The 23,372-nt window shown below is 41.3% G+C and overlaps 1 protein-coding gene across 2 annotated transcripts in view; it reads right to left on the reverse strand.

Moving 5' to 3' along the window:
• Positions 1–23,372, reverse strand: part of DROSHA (drosha ribonuclease III) — a 303,644-nt gene that overhangs the window by 150,654 nt on the left and 129,618 nt on the right. For both annotated transcript variants that reach the window (XM_073678641.1, XM_073678640.1), the window contains exons 14-16: positions 22,078–22,202; positions 14,421–14,520; positions 11,075–11,182 (exon numbers count right to left, since the gene is read on the reverse strand). In XM_073678641.1, coding sequence (XP_073534742.1) covers positions 11,075–11,182; positions 14,421–14,520; positions 22,078–22,202 — 333 coding nt within the window. The remainder of the gene's footprint in view (positions 1–11,074; positions 11,183–14,420; positions 14,521–22,077; positions 22,203–23,372) is intronic.

Here is a 23,372-nt window from a genome sequence, read left to right on the forward strand (position 1 = left end):
TTTTGAGAAGGACACCAAAATTATATTTTCACATGATCTGCTGGCCTCTGGTTTTTATTAGTGTTTGTCTGATGTTTATATCACATACATAAATATAATTGCAATCATATTATGAGTACCAATAGGTTATATTGACAGTTAGAATGAGTTAATGCAGCAAGTCAATATTTGCAGGTTGCCCCCTTCTTCTTCAAGACCTCTGTAATTCTCCCTGGCATGCTCTCAATCAACTTTTGGACCAAATCCTGACTGATAGCAGTCCATTCTTACATAATCAATGCTTGCATTTTGCCAGAATTTGTTGGTTTTTGTTTGTCCACCCGTCTCTTGATGATTGACCACAAGTTCTCAATGGGATTAAGATCTGGGGAGTTTCCAGGCCATGGACCCAAAATCTCTATGTTTTGTTCCATGTGCCATTTAGTTATCACCTTTGCTTTATGGCAAGGTGCTCCATCATGCTGGAAAAGGCATTGTTGGGCGCCAAACTGCTCTTGGACGGTTGGGAGAAGTTGCTCTTGGAGGACATTCTGGTACCATTCTTTATTCATGGCTGTGTTTTTAGGCAAGACTGAGTGAGCCGATTCCCTTGGCCGAGAAGCAACCCCACACATGAATGGTTTCAGGATGCTTTACAGTTGGCATGAGACAAGACTGGTGGTAGCGTTCACCTCTTCTCCTAAAAAGCTGTTTTCCAGATGTCCCAAACAATCGAAAAGGGGATTCATCAGAGAAAATGACTTTGCCCCAGTCCTCAGCAGTCCACTCACTGTACCTTTTGCAGAATATCAGTCGGTCCCTGATGTTTTTTCTGGAGAGAAGTGGCTTCTTTGCTGCCCTCCTTGAAACCAGTCCTTGCTCAAAGAGTCTCCGCCTCACAGTGCGTGCAGAAGCACTCACACCAGCCTGCTGCCATTCCTGAGCAAGCTCGGCACTGCTGGTAGTCCGATCCCGCAGCTGAAACAGTTTTAAGATACGGTCCTGGCGCTTGCTGGTCTTTCTTGGGCGCCCTGGAGCCTTTTTGACAACAATGGAAGCTCTCTCCTTGAAGTTCTTGATGATGCGATAGATTGTTCACTGAGGTGCAATCTTTGTAGCTGCGATACTCTTCCCTGTTAGGCCATTTTAGTGCAGTGCAATGATGGCTGCACGTGTTTCTTTAGAGATAACCATGGTTAACTGAAGAGAAACAATGATACCAAGAACCAGCCTCCTTTTAAAGTGTCCAGTGATGTCATTCTTACTTAATCATGACTGATTGATCGCCAGCCCTGTCCTCATCAACACCCACACCTGTGTTAATGGATCAATCATTAAAACGATGTTAGCTGCTCCTTTTAAGGCAGGACTGCAATGATGTTGAAATGTGTTTTGGGGGTTAAAGTTCATTTTCTGGGCAAATATTGACTTTGCAAGTACAGTAATTGCTGTTAAGCTGATCACTCTGACATTCAGGAGTATATGCAAATTGCCATTACAAAAAATGAAGCAGTAAACTTTGGAAAAATTACTATTTGTCTCATTCTCAATACTTTTGGCCATGACTGTACAGTAGATCTGGAGACATCATTTCTCATTTGATTGCCTTTATGCTACATTTTTGTACATGGCCTTTAAAAGGGAATGTGTCATCACAAAATTAGCTATTCTTTAAACCAGGTTTTTTTGTAGTAAAAGTAATTTTAACCGTTTGACAATTTTTTGGGACATTCTACCAAGTTTTACCATGTTGAGCTGGACACAGGATGTAATAGTGGCTGTAGAGAGGAATAAAACTCATTTGTTTTTAATTTTGAACCTCTCTGTTGCAGATATATTAACAATTAAAGTATTGGCATGGAATGAGTTAACTTTAGTTAAGGCCTCCTGGGTGTTATCAGATAGCTTTCACTGGGTGTGTACTTTTTCTCCCTCTATGGCCACAGCCCCCCTACCAGGATTCGGTCAGTATTTTTTTTTACAGGAGTGGGAGCCAAAACCAGGAGTGGGTGATAAATGCAGAATTGGTGACTTGTTTCTATTATACCTTTTCTCTGATTGTTCCTCACCTGGTTTTGGCTCCCACTCCTGAGAAACAATACTGACCGAATACGGATAGTGGAGGCCTTTCAGTTGCTTTCTGATTACACCCACTTAGACTTAACAAAAGTAAACTCATTAGGTGCCAAATACTTTGAGTGCTAATATCTCCGCAACAGAGAGGCAAAATAAAAAAATAACAGAAATGTTTTATTCAGCTCTGCAGTCACTATTGTATCGTGTGTCCAGTTCAACATGAAAAAAAATTGGTGAAAGTTTCTCTTTAAAAATAAAAATCTTGCAATTTTCACAATGGCCCCTGGGGCCTTTTTAGTCTTTAAACTTCCTGCAAGTAGATGAACAGATTTTTAAACTATTTTTTTTGTACTGACGCATCTAATGATACTGTGCAAAAATTATTGAGAAAGGAGATGGCGCAAGAGCCAGCTAGGACATCACCTATTGTGAATGGTGCATCCTTTGTTATCTAATGTGCATAGACCGGTTACCTCCCTGGAACCCTGCCTCTGCTAATAAGGAGCCTAATGAAAACTATGCCTAAAATTCTGAAAGTCTAAAAAAGACTCAGTGGCCAGTGTGAAAAATTGCAGTCACTAATTTTGTTTTTTAAAAGGGAATCTGTCATCACGGCAGGTTTTTACTATTTAAGCTGAGAGCAACATATGTAGGGGCAGAGACTCTTATGCCAGTGATGTGTCACTTACTAGGCTGCTTGTTCTAGTTTCAATCAAATCAGTGTTTTATCATCAGGGGATTATCAACAGATAATCATATCAATAGAGGACTAGTTGTCTTGTGCAATCTAGTCCTGCTGCTCTGTGCAACCACACTCCCACCACTGATTAGCAGGTTTCTACCAATTTACAGGGTACTCAGAAAGCTGCCAGTGGTGTGGGTGGGGTTGCACAGAGCTTACATGGGCTGTCACTACTCGGAAAACCTTCTCATTCAGTATGTTTGCAACAGTAAAATAACACACTTGCCTCCGGTGCTGGCACTATCTCTCCCAGGGCTCACAAGAGATTGGCACGTGAGCCCTGCGCTGGCTTCACTCTCCCGACTTTAGTCAAATTAGACATCAAGAGGAAGTCAGAGCCGCGGCTGACTGCTCACTTCTTTATGTCGGATACTTCTGAAGGCTGGAGAGTGAAGCCAGTGTGGTGCTCACGTGCCAATCTCATGTGATCCCCGGGAGAGAGTCAACCGCGCTATAACAGCGCTGCACAGGGGTATAGTACAAGTGATGTTATTTGACTGGGGCAAACGTGCCGATTGTGAAGGAGTGGTCCGAGCAGTAAATCTGGAATTGTTTTTTTCTTTTGTTCCTAAACCTATCCATTACAAAGACATGGATGTCTATTCCTTGTATATAAATTTAGTCTCTTTAACGAACTGGGGTGTAGTCCACAAGACTCCCACAGAAATAGTTGAGCATCAAACCCACTTGGCTAGACTAGATTTACACATAGGGAAGAGAAGGCCATATCTCAGAAAGGGAAAGAAACAGGCACAAATGAAAAACACCAGATTCAGAAAAAGAGCACCAGGTAAAAAATGACTATAAAGCCCAGAGAGGAGCTCTGCCTCTAGCTTTTACCTCTTCCTCTCGCCTAACTCTCCATACACTATCAGTAGCAGCTGCCATCTCCTATCTCAGTAATGGGAAAATCAGTCTTCACTGAATCCAGATTTTAGCCGTTAATTGAGAATGAATAAGAAATTCAGATGAAAAAGCAGATTTCCCTAATAAGATATATTCAAAAGTTGCTTATTTTTATGAGTACTATTAATTAATGAAATAAGAGTTAAAATGAGATTTACTCTTTAACATTCAGAGAACTGCTAGATCTGCAGCACAGAAAACAATGTCATCAAAACTGCAGCAAGCAGCCCAGTGATACATCGCTGGAATTAGGGTCTCTGCCCCTACATTGTGCTGATCTCAGATTGCATAGCAAAAGCCTGGTGACAAATTCCCTTTGATACATAGTGTGAGATGGAGGGGAAAAAACATTGCCAAAGAAAACTGTACATGTAACAAGAAGGCTGTGTGCCCACTATGCGATTTTCAAGAGTTTTTGCCAGGAATTTCCGCAGCGAAAACGCATAAAAAACGCTTGGTAATACGTGCCCCATGTTCCCCAATGATAATCCGCATGTGCTGTGCACATGCTGCGGAAATTTCCGCTGCGGATTATCACTGCGGAAAAATCCGCAGCATGTCCATTAATTTTGCGGACACGCAGTGTAATTGCCGCCATTGACTTGCATTGAATCGCTTAATATCCGCATGAGCACATGCGGATATTAAGCGATTCTATATGCGGATGGTACCCGGGTCTGGAGAAGAAGAGACTCTCCTCCGGACCCGGGTACCATAGTACCTGTAAAAAAAAAAAAAAAGAATTTAAAATAAAAAATAAACATATACTTACCTTCCGATGGCCCCCGGTGTTTTCTCCGGTGTGTCCGGTCTCTTGTATGGCTCGCGATGGTCTAAAAGAACCTGCGGTGATGTCATTTAGTCATGCGACAGGTCACGTGACCACCGACGTCAGCGGTCGAGTGACCTGTCACATGACTAAATGACCATTTTTTTACCATTTTTATTCTTTTTTTTTTTTAAACTATTAACTTGGTCACACTATATAAATCCATGCCAGTTGCATGGATTTATATAGTGTGACCAAGTTGTCAAGCACTTTTCCAAGTGATGCTAAAATTGCTTGGAAAAGCTCTTGATAACCCGCATGCAGAAATGCATGCAAAAAAGCTTGACAAACGCTTCTACCTGGCAGAAAAAACGCATGTAAAATCCGCATGCGTTTTTCCTGCCAGGGAGATGCAGAAAAAATCTGCAGCATTTCTGCATCGTGGGCACTTAGCCTTACACCGTATTTAAACAATTAGACATTTTCTGATGATAGTTTCCATTTAATAGGCCTGCGGTAACATCTCCCCGTCCTTTGCACAAGCAAATCAGTTATTTTTAATGATGACACCAATTAAAATTGACCTGTCACTTGCTATAAAATGTAACTTTTTATCTGCTGTAAATGGTGCTGTTTTTCTGGATCTGGTGTTTTTCTTGTCCCCTGTGCCTTTGCATTCTTGAGATCAGGTCTTTTCTTCCCTGTATGTACAGTGGGGAAAATAAGTATTTGATACACTGCCAATTTTGCAAGTTTTCCCATCTACAAAGAATAGAGAGGTCTGTAAGTTTTGTCGTAGGTACACTTCAACTGTGAGAGAGAGAGAATCTAAAAATAAAAACCAGAAAATCACATTGTATGATTTATAAATAATTAAACTGCATTTTATGTCATGAAATAAGTATTTGATCAGCTACCAACCAGCAGGAATTCTGCAGCTCACAGACCTGTTAATTTTTATTTAAGAAGCCCTCCTACGCTGCACTCATTACCTGTATTAATTGCACCTGTTTGAACTCGTTACCTGTATAATAAAGACCCTTGTCCACACCCTTAATCAAACTCCAACCTCTCTACTGTGGTCACTGTTGCTGGGACCACAGTATCAAATATTACAATTCGTAACACACTATGCCATTATGGATTAAAATCCTGCAGTGCATGCGAGGTCCCCCTGCTCATGACAGCACATGTCCAGGCCCATTTGCAGTTCACCAGTGACCATCTGGATGATCCATAGCAGGCATGGGAGAAGGTCATGTGGTCAGATGAGACCAAAATAGAACTTTTTGGTTTCAAGTCCGCTTGCGGTGTTTGGAGGAAGAAGAAGGATGAGTACAACCCCAAGAACACTCTCCCAACCATGAAGCATGGTGGGGGAAACCAGGGCTGTGGAGTCGGTATGCCAAACCTCCGACTCCTCAATTTCCATGACACGAACTCCAACTCCACGACTTCCTCATGTTTAAGTGATAAATTTACGGTAGGACACATTTTTCTCAACTATAAGTCTAGACCCTTAGATCAGGAATAGGACAGACATTTATAGGACATTTCATAACTTTCCCAAATTCTTATGAAAAAATATTCCCCACAAACTGCATTGAACTACTGTACCCAATTTATTATATATTTTAGGAGTCTGTCCATTTTATACAGACTCCAACTCCGACTCCACCAAAACGGACACCGACTCCGACTCTACAGCCCTGGAAACATCATACTTTGGGGGTGCTTTTCTGCAAAGGGAACAGGACAACTGCACCGTATTGAAGGGAGAATTGAGATTCACCCATGGGTGTGGTGAATATTCATGGCCTTTAATAGCGGGCATGCTGACAGCGGAGCGCAGCAGGAGCCGTGCTGCGGCTACAGTGTGCGCGATATTAGGGAGAATGAATGGTCACTGCTCCACACACACTCAGTCCCGGCATGAGGAGCAGGGACTATTCCGGCACAGCAGCTCACTGTGTAAGGGCGCATGGAAGTTACGCCATGCGCGGCTCACACAGTGAGAACCCTGAGGAGGCAGGGCCGGACACCGCAATGGAGCAGAGAGGAGGGGAGTATATATATTTTTTTCTGTGCAGCGTGACGGGGAACAGGGGGTGCCAAGCATACCAGGATGAGGGGGGCCATACATACCAGGAAGAGGAATGAAGGGGGCCATACATGTCAGGATGAAGGAAGCCATACATACCAGAAAGAGGGATGAGGGGGACCGTACATACAAGGATGAGGAGGGTCATACATACAGGGATGAAGAGTGCCATACATACTAGGAAGAGGACTGAAGGTGCCATACATACCATGATGGGTGTGAGGGGGGCCATACATACCAGGATGAAGGATGCCATACATACCAGGAAGAGGAATGAAGGGGGCCATACATATCGGGATGAAGGAAGCCATACATACAAGGATGAAGGGTGCCATACATACCAGAAAGAGGGATGAGGGGGATCGTACATACACGGATGAGGAGGGTCATACATACAGGGATGAAGAGTGCCATACATACTAGGAAGAGGAATGAAGGTGCCATACATACCATGATGGGTGTGAGGGGGGGCCATACATACCAGGATGAAGGATGACATACATACCAGGAAAAGGGATGAGGGGGGCCATGCAAACCAGGATGAGGGATTGGGGTACCATGCATACCAGGGTGGTGGATTGGGGTGCCATGCATATCAGGATGGGGATGAGGGCCATATATAACAGGAAGAAGGGGGCCATATATACCAGGATGGAAGATATTAACAGAATTGGGGGACATTACCCCTATAACAGTGTCAGCAGCAGACACCCTCACCCTTAACTGGTCATAATGACTACATTTTTTTTCTACAACCCCTGGCAAAAATTATGGAATCACCAGGCTCGGAGGATGTTCATTCAGCTGTTTAATGTTGTTGAAAAAAAGCAGATCACAGACATGGCACAAAACGAAAGTCATTTCAAATGGCAACTTTAGGGCTTTAAGAAACACTAAAAGAAATCAAGATAAAAAATGTGGTACTTGGTAAAGCTAATTTTTTTCAGACCAAGCAGAGGGAAAAAATTATGGAATCACTCAATTCTGAGAAAAAATTATGGAATCATGAAAAACAAACACAAAAAAACACTCCAATACATCACTAGTATTTTGTTGCACCACCTCTGGCTTTAATAACAGCTTGCAGTCTCTGAGGCATGGACTTAATGAGTGACAAACAGTACTCTTCATCAATCTGGCTCCAACTTTCTCTGATTGCTATTGCCAGATGAGCTTTGCAGATTGGAGCCTTGTCATGGACCATTTTCTTCAACTTCCATCAAAGATTTTCAATTGGATTGAGATCCGGACTATTTGCAGGCCAAGACATTGACCTTATGTGTCTTCTTTCAAGGAATGTTTTCACAGTTTTGCTCTATGGCAGGATGCATTATCATCTTGAAAAATGAGGTCATCATCCCCAAACATCCTTTCAATTGATGGGATAAGAAAACTGTCCAAAATATCAATGTAAACTTGGGCATTTATTCAAGATGTAATGACAGCCATCTCCCCAGTGCCTTTACCTGACATGCAGCCCCATATCATCAATGACTGTGGAAATTTGCATGTTCTCTTCATGCAGTCATCTTTATAAATCTCCTTGGAACGGTACCAAACAAAAGTTCCAGCATCATCACCTTGCCCAATGCAGATTCGCGATTCATCACTGAATATGACTTTCATCCCGTCATCCACAGTCTACGATTGCTTTTCCTTAGCCTATTGTAACCTTGTTTTTTTCCGTTTAGGTGTTAATAATGGCTTATGTTTAGCTTTTCTGTATGTAAATCCCATTTCCTTTAGGCGGTTTCTTACAGTTCGGTCACAGACATTGACTCCAGTTTCCTCCCATTCGTTCATTTGTTTTGTTGTGCATTTCCTGTTTTGGAGACATATTGCTTTAGGTTTCCGGTCTTGACGCTTTGATGTCTTCCTTGGTCTACCAGAATGTTTGCCTTTAACAACCTTCCCATGTTATTTGTATTATTTGGTACAGATTTTAGACACAGCTGACTGAACAACCAATATCTTTTGCAACATTGCATGATGATTTACCTTCTTTTAAGAGTTTGATAATTCTCTCCTTTGTTTCAATTGACATCTCTTGTGTTGGAGCCATGATTCATGTCAGTCCACTTGGTGCAACAGCTCTCCAAGGTGTGATCTCTCCTTTTTAGATGCAGACTAACGAGCAGATCTAATCTGATGCAGGTGTTAGTTTTGGAAATGAAAATTTACAGGGTGATTCCATAATTTTTTCCTCAGAATTGAGTGATTCCATAATTTTTTCCCTCTGCTTGGTCTGAAAAAAATTACCCTTACTGAGTACCACAATTTTAATCTTGATTTCTTTTAGTGTTTCTTAAAGCCCTAAAGTTGCCATTTGAAATGACTTTCGTTTTGTGCCATGTCTGTGATCTGCTTTTTTCAACAACATTAAACAACTGAATGAACATCCTGCGAGCCCGGTGATTCCATAATTTTTGCCAGGGGTTGTATTTTCCTCCTCTAAAACCTAGGTGCGTCTTATTGTTCGGTGCGTCTTATAGTCCGAAAAATAAGGTAAGTTCTGTTTTTCTATTGTATCAAATACCTAATTCATTTGCATTTTATTGCATGAAATATGAAAAAATCATACAATGTCATTTTCTGGATTTTTTATTTTTTTTTTTAAAGATTCGGTCTTTCATAGTTGACGTGCACCTACGATCAAAATTACAGACCTCTCCATTCTTTGTAGGTGGAAAAACTCACACTGCCAATTTTTGCTTCAAATGCTTATTTTCCCCACTGTATATCTAGTTTTTTTTTAGCCAGGTAAGTGTGACACTCAACCTTTTCTATGGGAGTCTTCTTGAGGATTTCACCCAGTTGGCTAAAGAGACTTAATTTATATACAGTGAATAGAGGGCCATGTCTCAGAAATGAAGAGGTGCAGGAACTAAAGAACAAGAAATCCAGATTTAGGAAAACAGCGCCATTTTCCGTAGGAAAAAGAATTACATATTCATGGAAAGTGACAGATCGTCTTTATGAATTAATTTTGTAAGCCTTGTATATACTCCAAAAGTATTCAAGTCTCTTAACTAAAATGCTATGATATATTTGAAAAGGAGCAGCTGATTTCACATTGATAGATCAGCGGCTCCTTTTTCTCTCTGTTCTGTTGATGGGGCGTGACTGCCGATGTCATGCTAATTGACAGCCAACTCCCCGCTGCCTAACTGAAGGGAATCTAACATATACGGTGCGTCAGCACACTGTGACTAATGACTACGTGAACTCCAATATTGCAGCAAAACGTTAAAAAACTCAAAACGTAAAAGGTACTTCGTGTTTTTTAATCAAAGAGCACAAAAGCCACCCAACCACGTCAAGGCGACCTTTTAATATGGATGGTTCCTAGCCACTAAATGTCTTACCTATTTATGTGCCAAAACAGCCTCATGTGAATGGAGAGTGAAAAGGAAATGAGGCATGGACTATTAGGTAATTCCCAATTTAGAATCATTTTTCTAAGATGCCAATGCAACAGTTTGAAGACATATTATAGCTGCATTTCTCCTTTCTACTGGAAGGTATGCATTGGCAAAGTTAACATATTAAATAGCTTTTCGGGAAAGATAAAGGGTCATATGTATCAAAGTTCCAGGTGCAGACTTCAAAACTCTTTAAAGTGGTTGTTCACTACTCTGGGATAACCCCTTCTTAAATACTATATTACTCACCTCTAGTGTAGACATTGCTGGAATGGCGCCAGGTCTCCCATGGCTAGCTTGACATTGTAATACTACTTGAGCACTGCAGCCAATCTGCATTCACTGATGGCCTGCTTCACTCTCAGATGAAACTTGGACATCTGAAGGAAGAGTGCGAACTGCAGCTCTTTAGTGGCTGTTGATTGGCTTCAGTGCTCAAACGGCATTACAATGTCATGCAAGCCCTGGGAGACTCGGTATCAGCATTGTTGTAATGGCGCTGGGGTGGGAGGTGAGTACCTGATATTTTAATTTTTTACTGAGCAATTTAAGTAAAGGTTGTCTGAGGAGTGGAGTGGACAAAATCATTTTCATAGCTCAAGCAGCAAAAAAAGCAAAAAACTAATAGCAGGTCCAAGCTCCAGTTTCTCCTCACTTATCACACTTCCATTCACCCATGCTTTCCTTTACCAACTGCTGCCTTCAACTCCAATAAAAAGCAGTGAGCTTGCTTTCAGCGCAATCTAGTGTTGCTTGATAAAAACTGTGTGAAATTGCCTTTGCATGCCGAGTAAAGTCTAAATAATTAGCTGCTTCCATTAAAGCGGATTGGTGTGAGTTCGGAAATTACTGTGCAGCTACAAAGGTGTGAAATGGGTCTTTTTTACTGAAGCGCCATGTGGCCTTCTCCACTGATTCTTAAACACTGCTGCTCTTTGGTAATGTACAAGACGGGAGTATCGAGCTCTTAGCGAGACTTCCCTGCTCACCGGAATACATGTGCTGCAAAGCCAAAACCAGGACTACAGAGAGAACCAGCCAAGACGGGCTCAAGGTCTCGACTTATTAATATTAATTACCTGGCAGACATCCGAGCGAATGCCAGTCTTCCAAAAACCCTGGCTACTCAGTTCTACTGTCACCTCACGCCTCATTGTGTTCTTCTGTCTGATCTTCTGAAGAGCTTCCTAGGTAAATGAAAGGAAAATTGGTAGGTTGTGAAATCTCTGGGAGAAACAATGAAAACAGCCTACAGGTGGAAGAAATCATATCAGATCATTCAGGAAGATGCCATACATACAAGACGGCAGAGGAGAAATCCTATTAAACCGTACCGATGTCGGCTCAGGGTAGTGACAATGGAGGCTCCAGCGAAGGAGGACAGCGTCATGTAAACAGGGATTAAGCGGACCATGAAGCTAACACTGCAAACAGCCTGACCAGGGTGAACTAGATGATTATGTTATTACTGCGAGTACATGAACAGGGAATAGAAACATCGGCGAGCACGGCTCCAATACTACATTAGTGACAGCAGGCACACTTTACATAATGATAGATTCATTAATTACTGGGGGCCGAGAAATCTGCTGAAGCAACAGGCAGAAATCGGGGTGTACGAGCCAATGACACTACAAATAAGCAATTGTGGAAAGTACAGTTAATTATTATGGGATAGTTCTGTTCACATCTTTCTTTCAGGAGGTGTACTTTGGGAGTACGCTCCAATGTAAGCCACTGTAAAGGCAGCATTGCGACAATATTGCCTCAAAGAAGCTGTAAATCCCATGACACATGATTCTTAGTCTGCCACTCTGCATCGGAAAGTATAGTAGACGACGCTTCCCTAAACTGTGAAACTAAAGAAGAGCTGATACATACCAGCCCAGTAAATACCTAAAGGACATTAGCTTTTGGTATATGCTAGCTGTATTGGGGCGACAGACATGTTAAAGGGAACCTGTCATGTGGAAAAAGGCTATTAACCTGCAGATACGGGGCTAATCTGCAGGTTAAGAGAGTTCTGAACCGGCCCGGCGCCTGCACTTTGAGCCCCATTGTCGGGAGGAAACAAACTTTATTCCTCCCAGCAGCATTCGGGTTTCAGTCATGGGGTGGCCGCTCTGTGTATAAAGAGCGGCGGCTGTAACCACGCCCCTGGCATTGACTGACAGCAGCTCATCATTAGGGCCGGCTGTCAGTCAGTGTGGGGGTCGTGGTTACAGGCGCAGCTCTCTATACACAGAGCGGTGACTGAACCTGTGCAGGCGCTACCCCCGTGACTGACTGCCGGGCGCTGCCAGGAGGAATAAAGTTCACTTCATCCCAGCATCGGGGCTCAAAGTGCAAGGTAGGTTCAGAAAGCTTTTATCTGTAGATTAATAGCATTTTTTCACGTCACTGGTTCCCTTTCAAAAATGTAACCGGTCACCAGGTTTTTAGTAACCCATCTGAGACCCCGACTCCAGCGATCTATCCACGCAACGCACGCACCAATCATCACATATTGGAAACCTTTTTTTTTTTGGAGGATTCAAATGTCTCGTGCTTTTGTTGGAAGATATATGGGCAAGGAAAACTGCTTTTTTACGTTTTTAAGTATTTGCTGCAGTTTTGATAAATTCATGGTTCTATCTGCAGCAGATCTACCAGTTCTCCAAATTCTGAGCTCTGTATAACCCTGCCAATTACCATGATTGGCAGCTTTCTGTGTACACTCTGCATAGGCAGAAATCTGCCAATCAGTAGTGGGGGGGTGGAATTATACACAATTCATGAATATGTGGGACTACATAGTAGCAGGTCTACTATTCCTCTAGTGATAAAAATCAATGTTTTATTAGCAGGAGATTATCAAAACTACAGCAAGCAACTCAGTAAGTGACACATTGCGGGAATTAGGGTCTCTGCCTCTAAATTATACTGCTCTCACATTAGGTGACAAAAACCTGGTGAGGTTCACACTTTAAGCATATGTACTGAAAGCATAAATGCCAAACACGAGTGAAAGGCAAGATGTGAACTACTCCTTTCATGGTTATATATGAAGACCATATATGGGGCACACATGAACACGACATTCCTAACCCATCATAGGCCACGGCAAGATTTCTTTATTTTTTCAAATAGGCTTTATTTTATGTATAGAAATAAAAAGCAAGAACAAGCACATAAAGCAATTAATGCGTGTCATTTTTAAAATTCATGAATAAATGGAAACATAACCTTCCCAATGGTGGACAGATAACTAGATAGACCAGATAGAGAATTAACATGTCAAACATAATAAAACGTCTGGTCATAGTTCAAGTATAAGGAAGAGCACACATCGCCCCAGTATTGGCATGTCAGATCCAAACATTCCTTGTGACCAGGCTTGGACTGGCCCATAGGGGAAGAGGTGAATCACCCGGAGGGCCCCCCACTCTTACTAGATGGGCAGTAGTTGACACAAACACTTGATTGCCCATGTAAAAACAATGGAGGCATCTCATTATTTAACAAGCTACCCAGTGTACAATTATATAGAATCATATGTGAATGAGTGTAATGTAATATTTGCTGAACAGAAGGCTTCTATAGCCAATGTTACTGGTGGTATCTCAGTCTAGCACGGCTTTTGACTGTACATATCAACTCATTCACATACACGTGCATACAAACCATGCATATTCCTCCATCCTAACCTCTAAGATTTGGAGAATAGATAAAATAACAAGAATAAGAAATCTCATAAATAATTGTAGCTTCTCTCTAAGTCAAGCAAAAGCAACCAGATTTTATCAAATTCACATCAGTGCATTTCTAATGTAGAATATGTGCTTCGTATCAGCGGCAATATCTCAGCGCACAAGACAAGCGATCTGTCAGGATGCACTGACCTTGTGTGCGCGACATGTAAAGCAAATGGTAACACATGGATCACTGACCAGCATCGCAATCCACGCAACGCACGCACCAATGATCACATATTGGAAACTTTTTTTTTTTTTTTTTTTTTTTTGGAGGATTCAAATGTCTCGTGCTTTTGTTGGAAGATATATGGGCAAGGAAAACTGCTTTTTTAAGTTTTTAAGTCTCATTTACAAGCAGAGCACAGACAGCAGATTTTAGATCTTAGACTGAAAGTGAACACCCTAGGAAATGTATAGCACTAGATATTATATGTACAAGGCCAAAGGAGATCACTAAAGAACAGAATGAAGAAAAGAAACTTTTGGAAGTGAAAAGAAAAGATTTGTGCAGAGCGCTGAAGACAAAAAGTAATTTAAAAGGCAAAACAGTTTGCTTTTAAATATCTTTCCACCAGAAGCCTGTACTGAGTAAGTTGCAACGTATTCCTTAGGGTTTTAAGTGACAGCACTGCTGAACGGAGACTAAACTGCACCTCATTAATTGTTCTCTGTGGGTAAAAATAAAGCTTACCTCCCTCTGGACCAATTTCTGCTTATCGGCTTGTTTGACTTTTGGGCTGTTGGCCAGCAGATGGCGCAGTTTTACATAGCTTTTCCATAGCTTCTGGTACCTGCGGAAAGGTGAAGAAATGGTCAAAGAAGAGAAGGTTCTAAAACGTGCAGTCACCGGGAGAACGCAGCAATGGTGTAAAGCGCCATAAAGCTCATACTTCATTGAAGGTCATCCACTTGATAACAGAGGAGCTTTCACACCGTTTTTCATCTGACGTCACCGCTCTCCGCTGTTGAACCCAGTTCTGTCCCATTTAGTAGTAAAATGAAACATTTCAGAGAAAAGCGCCTGTCACTGATTCTAGGCTTATAAAAGAGCTGTCCATTTGAATCTAAGCAGAATGTGTTCTGTATACCTGGAACTTTATTATTCCCATCAAAGTAAATGACACCCTGTCGTCGTCTCACTTTATCTACAGACAGGCTATTTTTCTTCATGCTCTTTTCTAAAGTTTCAGCAAACATTATGTGGATTGAGCACCTTTTAGCACGCCGCAAAAATAGAGATAAATAACCAGTATCCCTTCACTGTAGTCACTCTGCAGAGTGGGCTCTATAAACGGTAATTGGTAAAATAGCAAATTCATTTGAGAAGTGAAAACTCCTCTACTGCAGTGAAGCATAGATAAAGTACAGATCCTCTACCCAGAAATTTACAGCCTAATTTCCCTCACTTGGCAACAGTGGAACTTTTTCATTTTGTAGTTTTGGAAGTTATCATGGTCATTCTTGCTGTTCAAAAGCTTAATCCGGCTACATCAGTCATGGAGTGGGTCAGGATTCATGGAGCCTGCTCTACACGTGGTAGTTGCTGGCTGAATTAAAAGGACCTCTCATTTGCTTAAAAAAAAATCCCTGAGCTCCCCAGATTCTGCAGCTTTTATCCGTTTTGCACTGCGGCACTCCATTGCACAGATATTCGCATTTGTTGCTTTGGAGTGCAGTATGTGAAATCTCTGCTTGCAGTCCACCTGCGTGTCTCTTCATAGCTTTCCTTTCAGGCATGCGCTTTCACTCCTCCCAGATATTGCCAATCACAGCTTGGCAGGGATTAAAACTAATAGATCGACTGTTGAGCTGTGATTAACAGTCCCTGGGAGTTACAGGTGAAAGTGTATGCCCTCCTGAGAAGACTGAAGAAATGCCCAGTTGGACTACAAGCAGAGATTTCACATAGTGTGCACCTAAAGGAACAAATGTAAATGGAGCAAAGCAGCGCAAAACAAAGGAATCTTCAGAATCAGGGGAGGTCAGAGGTTTTTACAAGGTTTTTAAGTAATCTTTTTTTTTTTTTTGTGTGTGCAAGTGACATGTTCTCTTTAAATAGCAGAGATATGTGTCTAAAAGCTGAGGCCGGAGTCAAGCTCTGCTACCTGCTGTTAACCATTTAGATGTCGCTGTCAAACTTTGACAGCAGCATTAAAATGACACTGTTGCTGGTCATCGTGCGCACCAGCTTTTATCAGCTCCCCGTAACATCATCGCAATGCCATCTTGGTACCCTGTGAAGTGCAGCCAACAACTTCTCTACATAGGAGACCATGATTTGCACTGTTGTATTGCAATACTGTGGCTTTCCAGACTATAGTATAAGTGATCAGATGATCGAAGAAGTTCAAGTTCCCTGAGGAGACTAAAAAATAAGGGAAAAAAAAGAAAAAAGGTAAAAAAAACTCTATATAATCACTTTGCTTCCCACCTTTAAAAATATAGAAATAGAAAAAATGTACATCTGTAACGCATTCATAAAAATTCAGGCTATCAAAATATAAAATTAACCCATACATTAAACACCATTGACACCGTAAAGAGAAAGAAAAACTAAATGCCAGACTAGTATTTTTGCGCACCATGCATACCTTAAAAAATGCAACTTTGGTATTGCTGTAATCGCATTGATCTGGAGAATCATGGCTTCAGGTCATTTGTAGTGGGTAATGAACACCGTAAAAAAGGTATGTATACAGGCAGTGTAAACAAAGTAAGCTACAGCTGTATGCGGAAATATGCAGAAATGAAGAGTAGATTAGGATGCAGAAGTAGAGGACAGAATATATCACTAATGATTGTAGGGGAGTAAGGGCTCGTGCAGACGAGCATATAATTGGACATGTGCTACCAGATTTATCGGATAGCACACCAACCCGTAATATTCAGATTACCGATTTTTTTCTCGGTCCGACTGTCAGTGAGGGAAAAAAAAAAAAATATCACAGCATGCATGATTAAGTCTATGGGTGCGTAAAAAAAAAAAAAGATCCCAAATGGACAGTTGGAGTGGCAACAGATTTTTATGAATAGACTACTATTATAAACCTAGGAAACTGTATGTGATCATGTACGCATTTTAATGTAGTGTATGAAAATGGATCGCTCACAGACGTCACATGGATGAAAATTATAAAAAAGTTGGGTGAAACTTGGACGATTTTTCATACGCTCGTCTGCAGCTGTCCTACAGGTTGTGGACAGAATAGAGATCGAGGAGACGAAGGATAAGACTAGATAAGATGTACATGAAAGGGAGATCCCAGCTCTCTCTGCTCTAGCACTTCTGGTGAGGCACAAGGATCGATAAGATGCACCAAAACAATTGTGGTGCCTCTCATTGAACTCTGCGCATCCTACTTCATCCTACAACCTTTTATTATGAGTGGTGTGTACAACGCCAGTCTTAATGAATCAGTCCCTTTGTTTCCTCTGAAATTAAATTGTGCAGCCAAGCTCCAATTCATGCTGTCTGTGGTGTAGGCAGCATGAATCAATTCACAGTTTTCTTTTAAATGGTGAACTCCGACTACAGGCTCCCTTTAAAGGGAACATGTGATGTAAAAAAAAAAAGAAAAGGCTATTGATTTGCAGATATGGGATTAATCTGCAAGTTCATTACGTTCTGAAGTTGCCGGGCACCCGCACTGCTTGGAGAAAATTAACTTAATCCCTCCTAACGGCCTCGGGCTTTCAGTCATAGGGGTGGCTTCACAGTCACGGCTCAATGCCTAGTGAACGATGACTGCAACCATGCTCTGGAAATGACAGCCGTATTGATGAATTGCTAAGCCAACTGTCCATCAGAGCTGGGATGTGGTTATAGCCGTCACTCAATATGTACTGAGCAGTGACTGAAAGCCTGAGGCTGCTGGGAAGGATAACGGTCAATTCCTGTCGGCAGTGGGGATCTCAGTGAGGCAGCCTTATGGTGTTAGAGTGCTATTAACCTGCACATTAACCCCATACCTATAGGTTGATAGCGTTTTTTTTGACATGACAGGTTCCCTTTAAATGATAAAAAAAATAAACATTTATTGTATTGTTCTAATGTTTTTCTTTTTGTCATTTGTTTGTATGGTTAGCATCATGAGTCTTAAAATGTAAGCAAGAAATCTTCATTTTCTGTACAATCACTAGGATGTATAGAAGTCACAGTGCAGAAATAAGGGCCATACTTTCCTCAGTTCCCTTCGAACCAGTCGATAACCATGTATAGAGGTGTCTAGCTTGTGTAGGGGAATTTTTAAATGTCAATGTTGCTCTCCATGCTAGCTAAAGTTGGTTCAAATAGGGCGAGCTTCAATGCCGATCTCGGTCTTAGAAAGAATATTAGAAAAATTGTATTCTAGGCACAAGCGTAAAGGACTGTGCAGCAGCTGGAATATTACTTCTCACAAGTACCATGCTGGAGAGGGAGGCTGAAATATCCAGGTATGCAGGAAAATATATGTGACACCCAGGGAACTATGGCAGTATGTGTAAACCTACAAAGAACAGACATATACTCACCAGGGTAACGGCTAGAGCCGAAACGGACAACGTTACACAAGCCAGACTCAACTACCAGCAATGAGCTAATCCTTATCAATATTGAGAAACACTAAAAGCATCAGAGATGAGCAATTATAGGCAGGCATACATACATTTCTCGCCTGGAATCCTTCCTGCCAAGGGTGTACTCCTCCCCATTGCTGCCATTTGTCTTTATTTTGTTGAATAATAGTGTTTATATATCATAGGATCTAAGCTGAGTTTTCGATCTTACAGCACAAATCCCCCGCTGGTAACTAGCCATGGATAATTAGGCTCTTGTCTTTCAAAGTTCTCAATAAACAATTAGCACAAGAACATGAATCTTCATTAAACACTTTATTGAAACCAAGACAGTGACAAATCTGTGTAAACAGGAGTTCAATGTAAGTAATCAGTATAAATGGCGATGTTTGCTTTACGTTCTAGATCATGAGCTGCGGAATAAAAGGGAGGAGGTGGGGGGCTGACATGGAGAAGACCGAGGTAGCAAGACGCCAGTCCGGACACAACAATTTGTGGGAATTCTACAGAATGATCGCACTCTGGTTTGTTCAGATATTGGATTTTCTATCATTGTGCACTACCCTGCTTAAAATAGATTCAATTACATTTAGGAAATGACCGACCTCTCTTACCATTGACCCCAGCATTGTCATTACTAACATGCTTAACAGCTCATAATGACGGCAGGCAGTGGCTGCTGTGCCTGCATGTCATTTCATGGGGACTGGCAAGCAGCACCGCTCTGAAGAAAAGGCTTCCAACATGGTATATATAAGCACATAGCCAAATGTATTCTCACACAAAGATGTGCACATACACGGCATTTGGGGCTTTCATATCATTTTCTTATAACAATGCTTCCACGTATCAGTGACCTAACTGTTTCACATGAAAAGCTAAAGAGACAATCTTGTAAAGTGTTTTTCAAGGATAAAAAAACGCAGCGTTTTACAGAAACTTTTGTTTTCTGAAAATCCATGCACATACTTATTTTTTCCTTGTGGATTTGACTCAAACTGTTTTTTTCAAATTTCCTGTCAATTCTTTCAGCACCTTTGCAGTGTTTTATACCCATTCAAATGACTGAGAAAAAAAAAGTACAAAAATGCAGGTAAACACACGTCAGATGTATTTTACTTGTTATCACTGTGATTTTTGTTGCAGAAAAATATGCTAGATATATCCAGATCACTGCGTGATACATCTTTCGCTTGTTTGGAACCCAAAACACGCTACCTTAAGGTATGGAGGGAATCAATGGAAGGAAACGAGGATCCAGCTCGACCAACCGTGAACAGTGTTTATTAACAAAAGTGAAAATGGAGGATAAAACAAGATTTCTGTAATGAAGATTACATGACAGGTGACATCAACGTGTTTCGAGTGACCTAGCACCCTTATTTATGAATAAGGAAAGACTATTCTTTCTGTCAAAATGACAGAAGCCATGAAGGAACCTGATAGGTCCAGTTATAAGTCAATGGGGTCCACGAGGCACTAGTTGCATCAGAACTGCAATGGAGTTGGCAGCCTTTTGTGGACACAATTGTAAAGTGAACCTATGATCCTACCGCTGATTAAGGGAGGCAGGGGGGATTCAGAGCACCGTATAAAAAAACACAGCTCTGCTATAAAGTAGTTGGATTTGGGCTAGTAAAGAGTTGAATTACAACTTTGACGTCTTGCCTTAAATCCTCCTCCATTAACCTCTGCACCATACCAAAATGTGGAAATTCTTAGGAATTGTGTTATTTCCACCAATGCACTTAGAAATCCCCCATTAAAACCTCTCCTGGTGCTGCCTTATGTTTCCGTATTAAAGGGGCTGTTTGTTCATAGCTAGACAAAATTGTAACGTGCAACAGTAATATAGAAAAAAACAGCTCACAATGTAGCATGGAGAAAGCCATCCTTGCCCGGTATGCCACAACGAAGATCCATGATAAATTCTTTCAGCCGTGTCCCAATTGGAAGGTAAGCTTTATTCTAACATATTAAAAAGCTAAGACATCTTCAAGTATATCCCAATGTAGGTGTATATCCTTTCCTACGCGTTTCAGACTAACTCAGTCTGGGTCCATGGATAAATGATGAATAAGGACTGACTTACAGTCTGAAACCCGCAGGAAAAAGAATATACTTGAACGTGTCATCTTATTAATGTGTTGGAATAAAGCTTACCTTTCAATAGGAACACGGCTAGAGAACTTTCTTTCTTGGATCTAAAATTGGATAGTGCCTGTAAAAACAAGAAACTCTGCAATTTACTAAGTATTAAACATGTTCTTTCTTCTCAATTTTTATAGCTTACAGCTTGACGCCTGGGTTAACGGTTGAGGCCGGTTTCCTAAGTAAGCACAGCCAAGTTCCGCCTTTTCTAGTACATGCAGTTCGGGTCAGCAGCTCGGCCAAGCCACTGGGAGTGCACCGCTCACCTGCAAGCAGGAGGCAGAGGAGCGGCGAGCTACCATAGAACAGGAGACAACCCCTTTACCTATATTTTCACAGAAGATCCAGGTTTGAAGGTCACGTACAGTAAGATAGTCCACATGACAGACTATGTAAATGACTCCTACTTCTTTCCATGTATCTCTATTTCCAGCTACTGACTTTCTCAGAGTTGCAGTCAGATTCGGAGACACTGTCAGCAGAGAGGTTTGCAAAAGTCATGAAGTGACGACACTTTGTGACCTTCCCGCATATTTTACATAATATTTCTCTTCACGTTGTCAACTATTAAAGCTAACCCACAGATGACGTACCACACTAACACTCACACACTAGATGGATCCAATTCTCACTTAATACTGCAGCCAGATCGCTTCTTCTGGGAGTCACCTAAAGGCATGAATCCATTAAGATTTACTGAACATACCAAACTCAAAGGGGATAATCCACATTGATCAGTTTGTATGTGTACAATCACCGACATCCTAGGTGAGGAGTAAATCAATATCTTCTGTGATGCACTTTTGTTAATACTAAGCGAGAAAATCCATTTACTCCATGTATCTGAGCGCAGCTATCACATACTGAGTGCTCAGACTATTGGAACTTTTTTTTTTCCAATTTAAAGAAGCACTCCTCCTCCCATCCAAGTTTTACCCTCTTAATATATTGCAGTCATCATATTATATAGCACTCTGTACTTACAATTGCTCATTTTGCCTTTGTACCCAGCTAATTCTTCTCTTTTCTCTGCTCTATGTACAAACAGGAAGTCTCTTCTCCCTGCATTTATCATCCCCCTCCAACTCCTGACCCAGCTGCTCCGCTCCTCCCCCCTAACAGGGACTTTTTCAGTGATGACTCATGCAGAGAAAATTGACCTCCTGTTTTTACATAGAGCTTAGAAGGATTCAGCTAGTCAGTTTTGAATCACGTGATGTCAGAGACCTAATGGGAAACAGAAGAATTATCTGGGTAGAAAGGAAAATGAGCAATTGTAAGTACACAGTGCCATTTAATATGATGATTGCAATATATTAAGAGGATAAATATTTTGATGGAAGTGTTTCTTTAAGATTTATCAGGTGTCCAGTATAACCAAGGGCCTTGTTGTCCAGAGCATCCAATCACAACTTCCAATTTTTCAGAACTTCCTAAAAAAGGCACGCTGCTCTCTGATTGGCTAGCACAGAAAAGACGGCATCTTTTATAAATCCCCCACTCAGTACATTTCTACCAGTATGAGGTCTGGAATCTTCTCCATAGTATTTCAGAGCATATTGGATATATTCCATTGCACTCATTGATTCATATTCAATGTCTAGGTGATACCAGTACTAGGCTAAATAACAAGAACTTACTGTGGGTCTCCGGCATAGCTGAGCTGGGCAGGTCTTATCCCAAAATGGACGATAATAGGGAACGTAATTACTTCTGGGTTAAATTGCTCCCGGTCAAGCTGGTCAATCCGAACTGAGCTGGGTTTCTGCAAATTAAAATAATAATGAAGCAGTTAATGATCGCAGGTAAGAATCAGGACTATAGCAGTGTTGCCATATCATTCTTTTAGATCTGCAGGGGTTGTCAGCCTGTCAAAAACGTTCCTCAGCTGGCAGAGAAAAAGCCCTAGGAAGCCGATCTACAGATTTCACAGCTCCTTCTTCAATGTCAGCCGGAATACAATGAGGGTGGGGAAACATCAATGTTGTCCTAGGGGACAGGGGAAAAGGCCAAACTATGGGGTTCTTTAGAGAGCTTTTCCTGAGAAACATTACACTCATCTACATGGATGGCAGAGAAAATAAAACCTACAAATATCGAGAAACATATGCAGCCAGGATGCCCTTAAAGGCGTAAGGTGAGCTTCAGTACTGTGCAATAGTTTTAGGCAGGAGTGGAAAAATGCTACCAAGGAAGAACCATTTCAGAAATAGAAGTGTTTGTATGTTCTTAATTGTTAAAAAAAAAACTAAGTGAATGAACAAACGATATGTAATATTTGGTGTGACCACCATTTGCCTTCAAAACAGCATCAATTCTTCAAGGTATACTTAAACAATTTTTGAAGGAACTTGACAAGGAGATTGTTCCAAACATCTTGGAGAACTGACCACAGATCTTCTGTGGATGTAGGCTTGGGCAAATCCATTTTTCTGGGCTCTGGGATATTTGGCACTTAAAGGGAGGTATTTTATGCTGCACTGTGGCATTTAGTGCTGACAGAGGGCATTATGTGTGATGTGTGGCATTTGGTTGGCATGGCTGGTGGCAATCTTAGCTGAAAGGGGTTGTTCATCTTAGGTGACCGTTTTCTTTTTACTACTTAAACATATGTATTTGGAGCTAAAAAAAAATATCACTTTTGCAGTTTCATTAAAAAAATTTTCCACCATTTGCCTCTAGCTTAACCTTTGAGTTGCACAGTCTATTGTTGGTTGCAGAATGAGTCAACAGATAATCAGTCAGGGAGTTTGTACTGACAGGCCAACAGTACTAATAGTTTCTAATGCCTATCAGTCTTTTTATTAGCTTCCCTCAACTGATTTATGGCCACACACCAGATCAAAAAGTTGAAAGTGTAGAAAAACAGAGCATGCAAAAGCAAAACAGTGAAAAAAAATTTAATTAATGATTTTAAGACCGAAATACAGTTAAA

The sequence above is a fragment of the Phyllobates terribilis genome, unplaced genomic scaffold, assembly GCF_046119375.1.
Source record: "Phyllobates terribilis strain yellow unplaced genomic scaffold, ASM4611937v1 Scaffold_4__5_contigs__length_816908805, whole genome shotgun sequence".
NCBI classification, from domain to species: domain Eukaryota; kingdom Metazoa; phylum Chordata; class Amphibia; order Anura; family Dendrobatidae; genus Phyllobates; species Phyllobates terribilis.